The sequence below is a fragment of the Tamandua tetradactyla genome, chromosome 6 (genome assembly GCF_023851605.1).
Source record: "Tamandua tetradactyla isolate mTamTet1 chromosome 6, mTamTet1.pri, whole genome shotgun sequence".
In the NCBI taxonomy this organism is placed as follows: Eukaryota; Metazoa; Chordata; class Mammalia; order Pilosa; family Myrmecophagidae; genus Tamandua; species Tamandua tetradactyla.
In genome coordinates, this window is record NC_135332.1 from 19,843,751 (window position 1) to 19,859,732 (window position 15,982).

The 15,982-nt window shown below is 38.0% G+C and overlaps 1 protein-coding gene across 10 annotated transcripts in view; it reads left to right on the forward strand.

Annotated features, from left to right (window-relative positions):
* The window catches only part of ULK2 (unc-51 like autophagy activating kinase 2), a 120,640-nt gene that overhangs the window by 48,083 nt on the left and 56,575 nt on the right, over window positions 1-15,982 (forward strand). For all 10 annotated transcript variants that reach the window (XM_077164009.1, XM_077164010.1, XM_077164001.1 and 7 more), the window contains 3 exons: window positions 3,298-3,345; window positions 3,699-3,787; window positions 9,409-9,580. In XM_077164009.1, the coding sequence (XP_077020124.1) occupies window positions 3,298-3,345; window positions 3,699-3,787; window positions 9,409-9,580 (309 nt within the window). The remainder of the gene's footprint in view (window positions 1-3,297; window positions 3,346-3,698; window positions 3,788-9,408; window positions 9,581-15,982) is intronic.

Here is a 15,982-nt window from a genome sequence, read left to right on the forward strand (position 1 = left end):
CCGTTGACCTACCCCGTCTGTGTCTTTCCTGGAAGTCCGCTGGCTGTGTGCTGTGCTGTGCTCTGCTCTGCTTCCGTTGATCTGTGACATCCCTGTGTGACAGAGCCACGTTAACCTCTGCATCTACTGAAATGATAATTTTCCTCCTTCATTCTGTTAATATGGTAAATTGTATTTATTCATTTTTGGATATTAAACCAACCCTGCAGTCCTTGACTTGGATGTGATGTGGTCTCCTTTTTGTATAATGCTGGATTTTATTTGCTGAGATTTGTTTGAAAGGATTTTGGTATCTCTGTTGATGAGTGATATTAGTCTGAAGTTTCCTTTTATTTTTCAGGTTTTAGTATTTGGTGTGTGTTGCCTTCTTAAACTGAGTTGGGAAGAAATCTTTCCTCTGTTTTCTGAAAGAGTTTGTGTAAGATTGGTATTATTTCTTTAACTGTTTACTAGAACTCGCCTGTCTTACTTATAGCCTGTTTGGTTTTGGTATCACAGTCTTTGCTCACCTCGTAAAACAAGTTGAGACGTCTCCTTTCTGTGTTCTTGGAAGAGCACATTTGACTGGAATTATTTGATATTTAAGTATGTGATAGAATTTACCCATTTGGCCCCAGAGTTTTCTTTGTGGGAAGACTTTTACATAAGAATTACATTTAAAAGAAGTATGTTTAGGTTATTCATATTTTCTGTTTCTTCCTTAGACAGTTTTGGCAATTTGATATTTCAGGTAATTTGTTTCATCTAAATTGTTGAATTATTGGCACAAAGTTGTTACAGTAGGCTCTGTCATGTATTCCCTTTTCATTCCTAATATTCATAATTTCCTTTTTCCTTTTTCCCCCCTTGATCAGTCTAGCTAGGAGCTTGTCAGTTTTATTCACCTTTTTATAAAAACAGCGCTTGGTTTCATTATGTGGTTGTTTCTTTTTTTTTTTAACTGACCGTTTTGAGTTTCCTTGATTTCTGCTCCTATCTTTATTATTTGGTTTTATCCTTTGGTTTTTCTTTGAGCTTAATTTGCTTTTCTTTATTAGGTTCTTAAAATGGAGGCTTACTATCTTTGACTTTAAGCCTTTCTTTTATAATACAGACCTTTAAAGCCAAAAATTTCCCTCTTAGCCCTCTAACTTATCATAGTCTGTCTTCAAATAATATTTACCCCTTTGTGTGTAATGAAACAACTTGGAACAGTGAATATTTTAGGAATTATCCAATTCTTGAAGGTTTTGAAACTGAATCTCAGCAGTTCTTTGGAAGATTTTATTTATTTATGTATTTATTTTTACCGCATTTGTTCTTGTCGATCTTATGTGAGAAAGAGGAAGACTTGAAAATAATCAGAAATGCCATAAAACTTGTTTAATGAAAGTGCTTGCAAGACTAATCCTGATCTTCACATTTTTAGAAAAACATGTTTGATTTTTCTTGTAGTAATAGTTGTAATAGAAGATCAGTGTATCCCAGAATTTTTAGCTTGTTTAATGTATAAAATGGAAAGCCACGCAGGCTTTTTTTTTTTTTCTTTCATGGGCAGGGATCGGAAATTGAACCTGGGTCTCTATCATGGCAGGTGAGAATTCTGCCTGCTGAGCCACCGTGGCCCACCCACATAGGCTTTTGAAATAAGACTGTAGTTTGAATTCTAGTCCTTCAACAAGATACCTTGCTTTTGTGTGCTTTAGTTTCTTCATCCGTAAAAGGATGATGATGCCTTGTGTAAATTAAATGAGCCCTTGTACTTGCCGCTCCCAGCTCCTGTCGCTGTTAAGTTCTTAGTAAGTGAAAGCTCTTAATAGCGTCTGTATGAGGGAAAAGTCTGAATATTTGTTTTCTTTTAATTCTGTTAGTTGGAATGAAATGTCAAATCACGTAGTTGGCAAATATTTTTATCTTTTGACGGGTCAAATTAGACCGAAGAGTTGTTCTATAACCATGACAAATATGGGTCAGTGGTACATACTAACAGATAATAGTTTTAGATTTGTAGATTAAGTATTTATTACACTTTCTGTACCATAATTGATTTGGAAGGTGGTTTCTGACTATTTGAATGTAGTCAGCCCAGTTTCTTGATGTCTTTTCTGTTTCATCCCCATTGTGTCTTGTAAAAATCAGCATTAAAAAAATCTTACGTATAAAACTAGAACTTATTTATCTGTGCATATTGATTTTTATTCTATAAAAAAGATCTAAACTAGTAAACTTAACCCTTCTGTCCCAAACCCTCAGCATTCTATTCTTTATTCCAGTCTTTATTCTGGAAGGCTTGAAGTCAGAGATAATTCTTTCGTTCTTTATTGCAGTCTTGTGACTGACATTTACTCTGAAGGGTTTGAGGGTCTGTTTTAGTGACGCTCCTGGGTCGCTCACAGGGAAAGCTGATGTGGCTTGCCCCTGAGTCACGCTGCTGCCAGCCTCCGCGTTGGTCTGTTCCCAGGTCTGCCTGCCACGCGCAGGTGGTGCAGTGGATACCATAAAGGCTGCCACCTGAGGCAGAAGGCTTGATTTTCCTGAATTTTTAAAGAAAGTAAAGACAGTAAAATGTTGTACTCAAACATACCTCCGTACTGGGTTGTATTTGTCTGGTTCGCAGTTTTGTTCTGTAGGTGTTATTCTTGGTGGATGTGTTTGTGTACATGTGGTGGAAAGTCAAATGATTTTTTTATTGAAGCGGTAAAAAAACAAATTACTTAATAGCTGAAGAAATTAAATAAAATTAATAGATTTTCTTAAAATGTGAAACCAGTTGCAGAGAGATTTCTTCTGGGTTAGAAGAATATCATACAAAGCAGCTTAGAAGTTCTCTTAGGAAAATTGACAGCAGCCATTGTTCAGATATATCCTTAGCAAGGGCTTGTGCAGCACTCCCCCCAGGATGTCTCTCCAAGGATGGCGTAGAGCGGAGAACATTGTGTTTCAGTGGCCTCAAAGCGGGCGTTTTTGGTAATGGTAGTTTTGAAAATTCACGAATATTATTTTAAATTTTCCATTGATTAAGAATTACTTTCAATTACAATTTTTTTTTTATAGTTGCCTTAAAAATATGGGTGCATGGGTGGTTCAGTGGTGGAATGTTCGCCTTCCATGTGGGAGACCCAGGTTTGATTCCCAGACCATGCACCCAAAAAATAAAAGAAAAAAAAATATGCCTTTACATTTAAAGGAAATAGAATCTATACAAACAAATTAATTATAATTAATGACTGCAAGGTCATTATGTTGAATGCTTTGAGAAGATCAATCTATCTGCTATTCAAAGTTAACTTGAAGGTTGATTTTCATTTTTCATTACAGAAGCGTTTTTTAGCCATCCTTTTCTTGAGCAAGTTCCACTAAAAAAATGTGAGTACCCATTTTTTGCATTTTTACTTAAAGAATGAATTCATGGCTAAAGAATAATTAGCGTTTTATATTACGAAGTTAATGTTTTACTGTGCTTCTCAAGATCTCATTGCACTTTTCTTAGATACCATAATTGTGTTTATTTAGTAATAATTGTTTTTCCTTTTAAATCCAAGCTGAAATATTTTTAGTAATTGTTTCATTTTTAGTTTTGTCCGTGGAAGTTGTAATAGGTGAATGCCAATTTTGGTCAACACAAAGACATGATAGTTTGACAAGTTTTCCTATTGGACAAATCATTGTAATTGGACTACAAAGCAATACATCTCTGCCTCTGCGTTTTCTTCCTCCAGCATGCCCAGTTCCAGTCCCTGTGTATGCTGGTTCTGTCTCTGGAAGCTCTTGTGGCAGCTCTCCATCTTGTCGATTTGCCTCTCCACCAGTAAGTTCTGGTTTAATTAAGAACAATTTCAGCGTTAATGCTATTGCATCTGTTTACAAATGGAGCCTGCAAATACTTTATGGTCTTTTTTATGTATACTGTTCACTAAAACAGCTGAGGTTTAGGGTGTAGTTGGGTCAGATGGGCCAACATTATATAACTGTGTAAGCTTCAGCAAGAAACTAAAGCTGGTCACCTGTCTGGGCCATTTTCCTCTGAGCAGTGAGTGCAGTACTGCCACCTTTTTATGCACTATAGGGTTTTGGTGGTAATACTCATAAACAAATACCCGATATAGGTGGGTAGGCAATAAGTTTTACCTGAATGTCATAAGTATCAGCTAGGGTATCTGTTGTATGTAAGGTTTCTTGTGGTGGAGCAGTGACCTATGAACTTGATTTTATTGTCTTAGGTTCTCTTAGTTGTGCTTACTGATCCTTTAAGGTTGCTTCCATTCAAAACTCTTTCTGCCTTTGAAGTTCCCAAGCCATTTTCTCCAAGGCTGTCCTCTGGACCCTGGCTAGTTCTGGCCATTACTTCTTCCTACTCTCCTGTCCTAGTATTTCACCTTGCACTCTCTACTGTTCCCCACTGATCCTTCTCCAAGTCTCACTTGCAGCCTAGGAGGGTTGTGAACTCAAGACTTTCCCCAACCTGAAGGTCCAAGGGCTCGTGTCACCTATTACCTGCATTTTCCAGTTAGCTTGACAGATGTGAATTTGTTGGATTCTGCAGGCAGAAGGATAGGGAAGCCACAAAGCGGTGGGGGATCAGCAGTTGTGTGATTAGCCAGTTGAGGCAACTCAAATTGAAGAGCATGGGTTTAGGAGCTTGGACATACCATACTAGCCAGATTAATTTGGACAAGTGACTCAATCTGTGTCCATCTCAGTTTCCATATATGTAAAGGGTGTGGTTTACCTGCTTGATAGGATTATTTGAGAATAAATGAATAAAGCCCTTACTCTGGAGTGTCATATATTAAGTACTCAGAAAGTGGCAGCTGCTATTATTATTCTTTTCAAAAGAAATCTAATAGCCCAAAGCTAAAGCAGATGCTTAAAACAATTCTTCTGCAAGCAGACGAGTCTTAAAGCCAGTAAAAAACCTTTCTGGTACAACCCTGCAAAGTCAAACCAAGCAGAAAGAGCAGATGTGCTAATAAGACTTAAGTTACATTCCTGTGAATTTTTAAAATCAAGAAGAAAAAGAAGCTTTGTATATTGTTTGCTTCAGTCTGGAATATAAAACACTGGGGAGGGAGGGATGCAGAGGAGGTGTGTAGACATGGAAAGACCACAGGCTCCATTGGGAGTCAGACAGAGCTGGTTTCACTCTGGGCTGCTGCTTGCTTGGCTTGTCGCTTAGGGAGAGGCGTCGGCAGAGCCGAGTGTGACTCGGTTGCAAGCCCGGTGGACCTTGGCTTGCAAGGTGGTCATGCTCGTGTGTGGAGGGCGCCTGCTGGCAGTAAGTATCGGACACACGGTGGCCATTATGACGATATGTGCGTTTGACAGATGTGATGCATCGTGCGAAAAGCAAAGCTTATGCTAGAGAAAGGAACAATGGGGAAGAGTCACATCGTGGGAGAGTGAAAATAAAAGAGCCTGTGGGATGGTGGAGTGACCCAGGGTTGAGAAAGAGAGGGACCAGTAGGAGAAACATCGAATTGGAAAGTGGTTTGACTGGAGAGAACATGTTGGGGTTTTTACTGCGTGGTGAGCATTAGGGGAGAGCAAAACAGGACCTGCCGAGAAGAGAACAGAAGGAAGTGCTCACAGGAGAAGTGAGGAGCAGGTGCAGGGGGGTAGGCATATTTAGAGGCTAAAAGCATGGGTGGAAAAACAGTTTTTAGCAGGGCTTTATTAAAAGCTAGTACCTGAGGGAAAATGGAAACAGGAAACTTTGTGTAGTTTACAGTTACTGAGATTAAAAGTGGGGTGGTTTGACAGGCCCTGTATTTAATATGACTTCTTGAAAGAGATGGTTTCTTCATGTATCCCTTTCCTTCCACGAAGGGCTGCGATAAACACAGGCGTATATAATCATCCGTCACCTTCTAGAGTGGATGCTCAGCTCCTGCTTCATTACAGAGAAATCTGTAAAAGGTTAAAAAAAAAAAAAATAAAACCAACAAATCTCTTTCAATAATGCTATTGGCTACTGTAGGTCCGATGATATCTCTTAACCATCTGTTTATTCATTTCATAAACATTTATTGAATGCCTACTTTGTGGGAGGTTCTGTTTTGGGTTTATACTAATGAATAAGATGAAGGGGTCCCTGACATAAGGACCTTTCAGTTTAATTGGATGGAGAAGAGGCAAGTAACTCCATCACTGTCAGTAGTGTGTGTGTGTGTATGTGTGCACGCGTGTGTGTGTTTATTTATCTGTGGGAACACAGATGAGAGGCATCGGAATCGGACCAAGATAATCAAGCTAGGTAGTAGTGTCTGAAAAAATGTATAATTTTGAAGTAAGTTTATTGTCACATATTACTCATAAACTGAAAACATTTTAAAAAGAGAGTAGTTCTTTGAAATAAGCCATTCCAGAATGACCATTTTTAGGATAAAACTTTCTTAGATACGTAGATTTTATAGACTAATTTTTTTCTTTTCTCACTGATTTTTAAGTGTAAATAATGTATAGTAATATTTCATGTCCCGACAAAGGGAGAACAATGAAATATTTAGTGTACTCAAGTCAGATTTTAAAAACACGTGGATATTTTCAGTTCTTTTATGGAATGCAAAAACACTAGAACTTTTGAAAACATAATGACATTCCATACATGAATTAATTTTGTCTGTAGCAAAAATGTTGTATTAATAAAACTATTAGGTGTGCTCAGTTTGAGGAAAATATTTTCTTCTTAAAAAAAAAATTGTCAGACCAAGGACTCAAGAAGGGCTTCTCAGAGGAGGGCACCATCTGAGCTGAGTTTCGAGGAAAAAATTGGCAATATGAAGAGGCAAGAGGATGGGGTGGACAGAAGAAACCCCCCCAAAGTCTGGGGCTTGTGACCCACCACAGGACCTCTCACCTGTGCTGGCCAGGGTGTGGCCTAACCCCTATGGGGACTTACATTTAAATTTGTTTAAATTGCGTGGAGGCTAATGTTCAGTCCCTTGGTCACACTGTCCGCGTCTCAGGGGCTCAGTCGCCTCTGTGGCGGGCAGTCACCATATCGTACAGCTCAGGTACAGTTCCGTCGCGGCAGGAAGCTCTCTCCAGCAGGACTGCACTGCATCTAGTGGGTGTAGAGAGCATTTGTGGTGTGTTGGGGGGAAAGTAAAGTTAGAGAGGTAGATGGAGGCTGTATCTTTATGGGACTTCGATGCTGAGCCATGGACTTTGAATTTTAGTTTTAAAACTGAGCAGAGCCATTTGAATGACCTTAAGTGAAGGATTGTAACCTTGAGTCTTCCAAAAGCAGGGGTGGAGCGGTAGAGAGCAGAGAGGTTTCTTCACTAGAGGTTTTTTTATTTTTTGAGAATGAGGGTCTGAACTGAGGAAACAGTAGGAAAGGAGAAGAGGAGGGGCCAGGTAAGAGAAAGTTAAGGAGGGCAAAGTTTGCACATCTTGGTGATTGGCACATCTTGGGACTTGGCGAAGATGGAGATGATAGTGACAATGGACAGATGATGGTAGGATCAATTTGTAAAGGAATGTGGGAGAAGTAATTCTGAGTACAAAGGGTTATGAGTGATGAATTAATGTCTACAGGCACGGACATGTTCTCTAGGAATCTGGAGCTCTCCGGAGAGATTCTTGATTGAAATGTGAATCTGGGAGTTATGGCCATTTAATGGTGGCAGGAGGGAGGAGGGAGAGAGTGGCTACGCATGAGGAGCCTCGGGGAAACCCTGCCACTGCTCCTTAAGGGACACATGGGAAGCAGGAGCAAAAGCAAGAGAGCGCAGGGTTACTGCCTGAGAGGGAAGAGTGCATGGAGAATGCTCTACAGTGCAGACCTAACTGCCAGTTCAAGTGACTTGGCCAGGGATAGAGAAGGGACCCGCTGGACTTGGCTATAGGAGCTCAGTGGCAGATAGGCGTGGTGAATATAATTATGGCAATTTCATTGGAGGGTTGAAGGTAGAAACTGGAGTGTGGTGGATTAAGGGAGGCATAGGAAATGAGGAATTTGAGTCTGTGACAATTTCAAGAAACATTGTAAAAAATGAACGAAAGAGGGAAGATGGTTATTAGAGGAGGTTGTGGGAATTTGAGGAGTGAGAAAATTAAATGTGTGTATGTGCAGATGGGAAAAATAAAAACCAGAGTAAGGGAGAGGGTGAGAACATGCAGAGCAGAAGCGTTTGAGTGCCATTCCTGAGCTGTGAAGGAAGGTGGAGGCAAGCTTTGAAGGGGAGAAGCACCTCTTGCATGGAGATGGGGAGGGGGTCCAGGTGGCTGTGGCTGCAGACGACTCGGCAGGGGAGGACACTGAGAAAGCGCTTGCCTAAACTGGAAAGAGGGCGTGGGGTTCCGTCTCAACTCAGCTGTCTCTGGGGTGCGGCCTTGGGCCAGTTACCTGATCTTCTGAACTCCGTTTGTTTATGTGAAAATAGGTTCAGAATAGGGCTTCCGAGGAGAATAAAGTTGGATAACAAGTGGATGAGTCTTAGTGCATAGCCTGTCATTGATGCCCAGGAATGCCAGTCCTTCCATCTTCCCTTCCCTCAGTCACTGTGGCATGAAGTCTCATCAGGAGGCAACGTGGTGCTTTGAGAGTGATGTCATTGCAGGGAGGAGCAGTGGCAGGGCCTGGATACTTAAGGCTTAGGTTTCAGAGCATTGGGGAGTATTAAGATGAAGCAGTGGTTAAACAGGGTAAGGGGATGTAACAGGAGAGATGATGAAGTTCATTGTTCTAGAAATCCCTGTATGATCAAGACATTCAGTTAGAGTTGTCAATAGTGTCCTGAAACTAGTGAAATGACAGAAAATCTATAGCTAGCCATGCCTACCTATCTGTTTAAGTTTCTATTCTTTGCTACCCTTCCTGTCTCATCGCCCACAGACAGACCTCCTCCCCGCAGTGAAACAGAAACAAAGGGGATGCACCACACCCCTAAGGTTTTCCCTCCCTTTCTGCGAGTGTGAATAATCTCTAGACTTAAGTGCAGTTATCTATTGATTTGTCTGCCTTTATACAGAATGTAATCTTCTCCTTTTCCATTTGTAATGTTTTATCATATTTTTAAAACCTTTTTTACTTGTAGAATGTGATTAAATTAAAGTCCCTGGACATTTTATGTTTAGTCATTAAGTGAGCGATGGTTGAGCCTGCCGTGGTAGGTCGTGCCTTGGACAGGGAGGTTGAGACAAACCCTCTCAGGGACTCCAGGAGGGGCAGACGTGCATGTCCTGAGGGTATAATGCATTTTTAGCTATCATTCTTGAAAACATTGTAGAATTCTTTATGTAAAGACACTTTTAAACTCTGCTTTCTTAAGGGAAAGATTTTCCAAAGATATGTTTTTGAAATCTTGGATGGAATTGAATTTTGTCCCCAATTTTATGAAAGAAAAAGAAAACCTTTAGTCTAATGGCTATTCTGACTTGCATTTGGTTATTAGGCCAGTTTTAATTTTATGTTGTTAATTTTAGTCCCTTCCAGATATGCAGCATATTCAGGAAGAAAACTTATCTTCCCCACCATTGGGCCCTCCCAACTATCTGCAAGTATCCAAAGACTCTGCCAGTACTAGTAGCAAGAACTCTTCCTGTGACACGGATGACTTTGTTTTGGTTCCGCACAACATCTCGTCAGACCACTCATGTGAGAAACTTTTGTGCTTGTACAAATTATATTTCTTAGTTTTCTAGATGAGCCTTTAAAAAAAGTCTTTATCTCACACTCTCTTGTTTAGGGCACCATTTCAATGGGTGTGTTATTTAGTTGTTTGAATTCTCAGAATTATATATTCACTTTTCTAAGATCTGCTCAGACACCTTCCATAAACCCTTGGATTCTGCATGTAGCTGGAAATTAGAGGAAATGATCTCAAATTAGTTAACTTATATCCCAACAGAAAGGAGAGAAGCCAGCAGAAAGAACAAATTAACCTTAAGAAAAGGAATAACCCATTTGGAAAAAAACCCTAAGAGACATAAAAACAACAATTTGGGTTGAGCAGAAAATGCTCAAGTTTAAGAATGTGCATTATAAATTTTTATAAAGAAATAAGAAACCATGTTGACTAAAAAAAGTTGGTGTTCTTTAGAATACTGAAGGATACCAGAAAACCTTCAAAAAAGAGTAAGTAGGCAAAACCATAAAAAAGGAAGAAACTGTGGTTTGGTATTAAAGGAACAGTGTCTGAAAAGTTGGAAATTTGCTTACTTTAATGATTCTCAATGATGTCAAGTGTTGACTTCATGCGGTACTGATGGATCATACAGAAGTTTGTATCAAAAAGTTTGTTTGGTTGTTCGATACTTATTTAATTTAGTCCCTACTTGTGCCGTAACCCACAGGCCAAACAACACATGCACACAAGGATTTACTGGCTAGGGGAGTGAGAATCAGACACCACAGCAGTAGTGCCGGGGCAGTTTATGAGCAGTTGTGGGACAAGTGGGAATTTCCTTTAAAACTCATTCCATATGGTGGTTTTATTTATTTTTAAAAAACTAATCAAAACTTTTAAAATTTTAAAATATTTATAGCAAAATAATAACAGCAGATACCAGAGTCACCCACCATCCTGATTTTATATATGTCAACATTCTGTCATGTTTGCATCAGGTTTGTTTTTTAAAGAAATAAGATGTTATAGCTTTTCCCTTTCTACTCATGCCAGAGGTGTAGTCTTCCTTAGGAGATAGTCCTGTAGATGGTTTTATGATTCTACATATGCTTGTATCCACATGCAACATACAGTATTTTTGTGCTTTTACAGTACATGCCTTTAGTTTGCTTTCTTTTTAAGAATGAGATAAGCTTATATATTGATAATGGGACACATGTCAAGATGTTTTGATAAAGAAGAGCAAAGACACATGCAGAACAGTGTGCTGGGATGTTACCATTTGAGCAAAGAAGTAGGCTTGCAGCTTTTTGCAGCTTACTTTTTTATTCATACTTTTGATATGTAGCTAAGGTGCATATCTAGACATGTTTTACTATCTGAATTTGTAGTACAAATAAACCATGGTTGTCACATGTATACTTCATTACTTTTTATAGCTGAATAATATTTCATTATGTGTATATACCACATTTTGTTTATCCATTCTTCCATCGGTGGACACTTCAGTTGTTTCCACCTTTTGGCAATTGCAAATAATGCTGCTGTGAACATCATTGTGCAAATATCTGTTTGAGTTCCGTTTTCAGTTATTTTGGGTATCTCCTTAGAAGTAGGATTTCCAGACCTAACTTTTCAAGGAGCCACCGAACCATTTTCTACAGCAGCTGCACCATTTTACGTTCCCACCAATGATGTGAGGGTTCCTGTGACTCCATACCCTTGCCAGTGTGTGTTATTTTCCATTTGTCTAATAGCAGCCTTTCTCGTGGGTGGGAAGTGGTGTCGCATTGTGGTTTTGATTTACATTCCCTAATGGCTATTGATGTTGAGCATCTTCTCTTATGTTTTTTGGCCATTTGTATATCTTCCTTGGAGAAATGTTTATTCAAGTCCTTTGTCCATTTTTCAATTGGGTTGTTTTCTTTAATGTTGTCCTAGAAGTTTTTTATACTCTGGATATTGAACTCTTATCAGATATAAGCTCCCCAAATATATTCTCCTGTACTGTAAATTGTCTTTTCACTTTCTTGAGAATTTCCTTTGATGCCCCAAAGTTTTTAACTTTGATGAAGTCCCATTTATTGTTTTTCCTCTTTTTTTTTTGCTTATGTTTTGGGTTTAAAGTCTTTGAAACCATTGTTTTTCAACTGAGTTTTTCTTCCAGGAGTTCATAAATTTAGGTCTTTGGTCTGTTTTAAGTTACTTTTGTATATGATGTGAAGGTAGCAGTCTGCTTTCATTCTTGTGCATATGGAATCTAGTTTTCCCAGCCACGTTTGTTGGAGAGTGGACTTTGACACCTTTGTCAAAAATCAGTTTGGTCATAGATGTGAGGGTTTATTTCTGAACTCCCAGTTCTACTCCATTGATCTATATGTTTGCCCTTATGCAGGTACCATGCTGTTTTGATTACTGTAGCTTTGTAATAAAGTTTTAAAATTGGGATATGTCAGTCTTCCAACTTTGTTCTTTTTCAAGATAGTTTTGGCTACTCAGAGCCCTGTACCTTTATCATCTGAATTTGATGATTAGCTTTTCTATTTTGCAAAAAAGGGTATTGGAATTCTGATTAGAAATTCATTGAATTTGTCCATTGCTTTGTATAGAGTTGACATCTTAACAATATTTAGTCTACCAATTCATGAAGACTGAATGTCCTTTTAGTTATTTAGGTCTTCCTTATTCCTTCAACAATGTTTTGCTGTTTTCCATGTGCAAGTACTTTATATCCTTAGATTTATTACTAGATATTTCATTCTTTAAGTTGCTATTATAAATTTTTTTCTTTCCTCTTCACATTGTTCATTACTAGTATATAGAAACATCACTGATTTTAGTGTAGTTCTTGTACCCTACCACTTTGCTGAATTCGTTTACTAGCTCTGCTAGGTTTGTTATGAACTTTTCAGGATTTCCCATATACATATATAGGATCATGATATCTGCAGATAGGGAAACTTTTACTCTTCCTTTTGCAGTGGTATGCATTTAATTTCTTTTTCTTGCTTAATGCTCTTCTAGAATTTCCAATGCATTGTTGAATAACAGTGGTGACAGTGGGCATCCTTTCTTGTTCCTGATCTTAAGGAGAAAGATTTTAGTCCTTCACCGTTGGGTATGATGTTAGTTGTGCCTTTTATCATATTAAGGATGTTCTCTTCTATTCCTAGTTTTCTGAGTTGTTTATCAAGAAGGGATGCTGGATTTTGTCAGTTGCCTCTTCTGTGTCAAATGAGATGTGGTTTTTTTTCATTGTGGTATGTTAATTAATATTCTTTTGTTGAATGACACTTGCATTTTCGGGATTCGAGCCACTTGGATATGGTATAAATTATTTTATTGTGCTATGGGTTCAGTTTACTGATACAGTTTTTCTTATAGGATTTTTGCATCTATCTTCATGAGGGATGTTGGTTTGTAGTTTTCTTTTCTTGTAATATTTTTATTTTGCTTTGGTAATTCTGGCCTCATAGAATGAATTGGGAAAGTTCCTCCCTCTTCAACTTTTTTTTTGATAGAGTTTGAGCAGGATTGGTGTTAACTCTTTGAATGTTTGGCACAACTCACCAGTGAAGCCATCTGGTTCTGTTGGGAGGTATTTGATTGTTGATCCAGTCGCTGTACTTGATATTGGTCTTTGAGATCTTCTATTTCTTTTGGAGTCGGTGTAGGTAGTTTATGTATTTTGAGAATGTGTCTTTTTCATCTTGGTATCAAATTTGCTGGCATACAGTTTTTCAAAGTATTCTCTTATAATCCTTTTTGTTTCTGTGGCTTTGGTAGTCATTTCCCCCCTTTTATTTCTAATTTTAGTTCTTTAGTTCTTTAGTCTGCTATCTTTTTTTTGTCAGTCTAGCTAAATGTTTATCAGTTTTATCATTTCAAAGACCCAGCTTTTGGTTTTATTGATTCTCTCTATTCTGTTATTCTCTATTTCACTTATCTCTACTCTAATATTTGATATTTCCTTCCTTCTGTTCACTTTGGATTTAGTTTGCTCTTATTTTTCTAGTTTCTCCGGGTATGAGGTTAGGCCTCTTTTTTGCGACCGTCTCTTCTTTTTTCTTCATGCAATTTTATTGAGATATTTTGAGATATATATCATATAATTCATCCAAAGTATACAATCACTGGCTCACAGTATCATCATATAGTTGTGCATTCATCACCACTCAATTTTAGAACATTTTCTTTACCTCAAAAAAACAAATAAAAATGAAAACCCAAAACATCTCTTACCCTTTATCCTCCACCCTCATTATTGTTATTTTTTTGTCTTTACTTTATTACTCATTTACCCATACACTGGATAAAGGGAATGTCACTCACAAGGCTTTTACAATCACACGGACACATGATAAAAATTATATAGTTATACAGTCATTATCAAAGATCAAGGCTAGTGGATTACAGTTGAACAGTTTTGGATATTTACTTCTACCTAGTCTAATAGAGTAGAAACTAAAGAGAAATAATGAGTCCGTGGTCATAATCATTTGTTAAGTCCTAGTTTCTCACTTATACCTCTTTCATCTCATTTGATCTTTCAGTCTTCAGGAATATCTGGGCAATGACCATTTTATCTTCTTTGTGCTGGAATGGGGTGTCGACCTTATGGGGTAGAGGAATAAGGCTGGTTGATGTTGTTGGAGAGACTGGGACCTCTGAGTTTTAGGGCTTATCTGGCTTAGGAACAATCTGGAGGGCTTAAGTTTCTGTAAAAATAAACTTATTAAGAAAAACTTCTATAGTCTTAGGTAGAGCCCAGGGTGTTATTCTTTAGGGTTTTCAGGAATACTGTTGATTTGGGCTTGGCACATTGTGGTACTTTGCAATAATCTGGTCGAAGCTTGCATAAAAGTAACCTCCAGAGATTCTCCAAAAGTTTCATGCATTAAGTTTGCTTTCCAGAAACTTATAACCTCTAGATGGTTCCTAGGCCAGATACATCCTGAAACCCAGAGGATTTCAGCCAGGGGCCAGCCTTTCCAAAAACATCAACTAGTTCCATTCCTTTATCCTATATTGTCAACACCCCTTCTCAACATGAGAACGTTAGATTGGACATAGCCTAAATGTCCGTAGAAATTGAGAGAAAAATCAAAGCAGAAGGAAGAGTTATAACAGAGAAGATAGGATTTAACAAATGGCTATGGTTGCTGAATCATTTTATTGATATTTCTTTTAGTCTCTAGTATCTTGGAGCAGCTGGGAGGAAGAACGTAAGATTGTGTAGCTGTAACTCACGCCCAACTTTGAAATCTGTTCTATAACTATTTGTTAAGATGTACTTGGAAATTTGTTGCTTTTTTATGTATATGCTATATTTCACAATAAAAAACATTAATAAAAAAAGTAACCTTCAGAATAACCTCTTGACTCTATTTGTTCCTTGTTTTTTTTTTGTATGTACTGTATGGCAGGGGTCACATTTCATTCTTTTTTCATGTGAAAATCGGGTTATTGCAGCACCATTTGTTGAATTTCTCTTTTGTTTACTTGGTTTTTTTTTGGAAGTGCATGGCGAATTCCTTCTTTTTAATGTAAACAGTTACTGCTGTAAATGTCCCTCTCAGCAGTGCCTTTCCTGCGTCCCGTGAGTCTTGGTATCTTGTGTTTCTTCTTGCCTGGAGATATTTCGTTATTTCCCTTTTGATTTCTTCTTTGATCCATTGGTTGTTTAAGAGTGTGTTGTTTGATTTCCGCATATTTGTGAGTTTTCCAGTCCTACATGTTATTGGTTTCTTGCATTGTTCCTTTGTGGTCAGAGAAGATATATTTTATGATTTCAGTGTTTTAAAATTTTTTGAAACTTACTTTATGATCTAGCATATTGTCTATCCTGGAGAATGACCGTGTACACTAGGGAGGAATGCGTGGTCTCTCTAGTGCACATTCCCCACTTGGGTGAAGTCTTCTGTGTATGTGCCTGATAGGTCTAGTTGGTTTATAGTAGTATTCTAGTCTTCTGTTTCCTTCTTGATCTTCTGTGTGGGTGTTCTCTCCGTTACTGAAAGTGGTGTGTTGAAGTCTTTATTAATGTACAGCTGTCCATTTCTGTCTTCAAATCTGTAATCAATATTTGCTTCATATATTTTGGGACTCTGTTATTAGGTGAGTATATATATATAGTTATCACTGTTAATTTTCTCACTGAATTGACCTCTTTTATCAGTAGATAGTGTCCCACTTTATCCCTCCTAACAGTTTTTTATGTAGTCTGTTTTGCCTGATAAACAAATTCGCCAGCTCTCTTTTGATTACTATTTCCATGGATATGTTTTTCATCCTTTTATTTTCAACCTACTTGTGTCTTTGAATTTAAGGTGAGTTACTTTTTTTTTTTATTAATTAACGGAAAAAAAAGAAATTAACCCAACATTTAGAAATCATACCACTCTACACATGCAATCAGCAATTCTCAACAT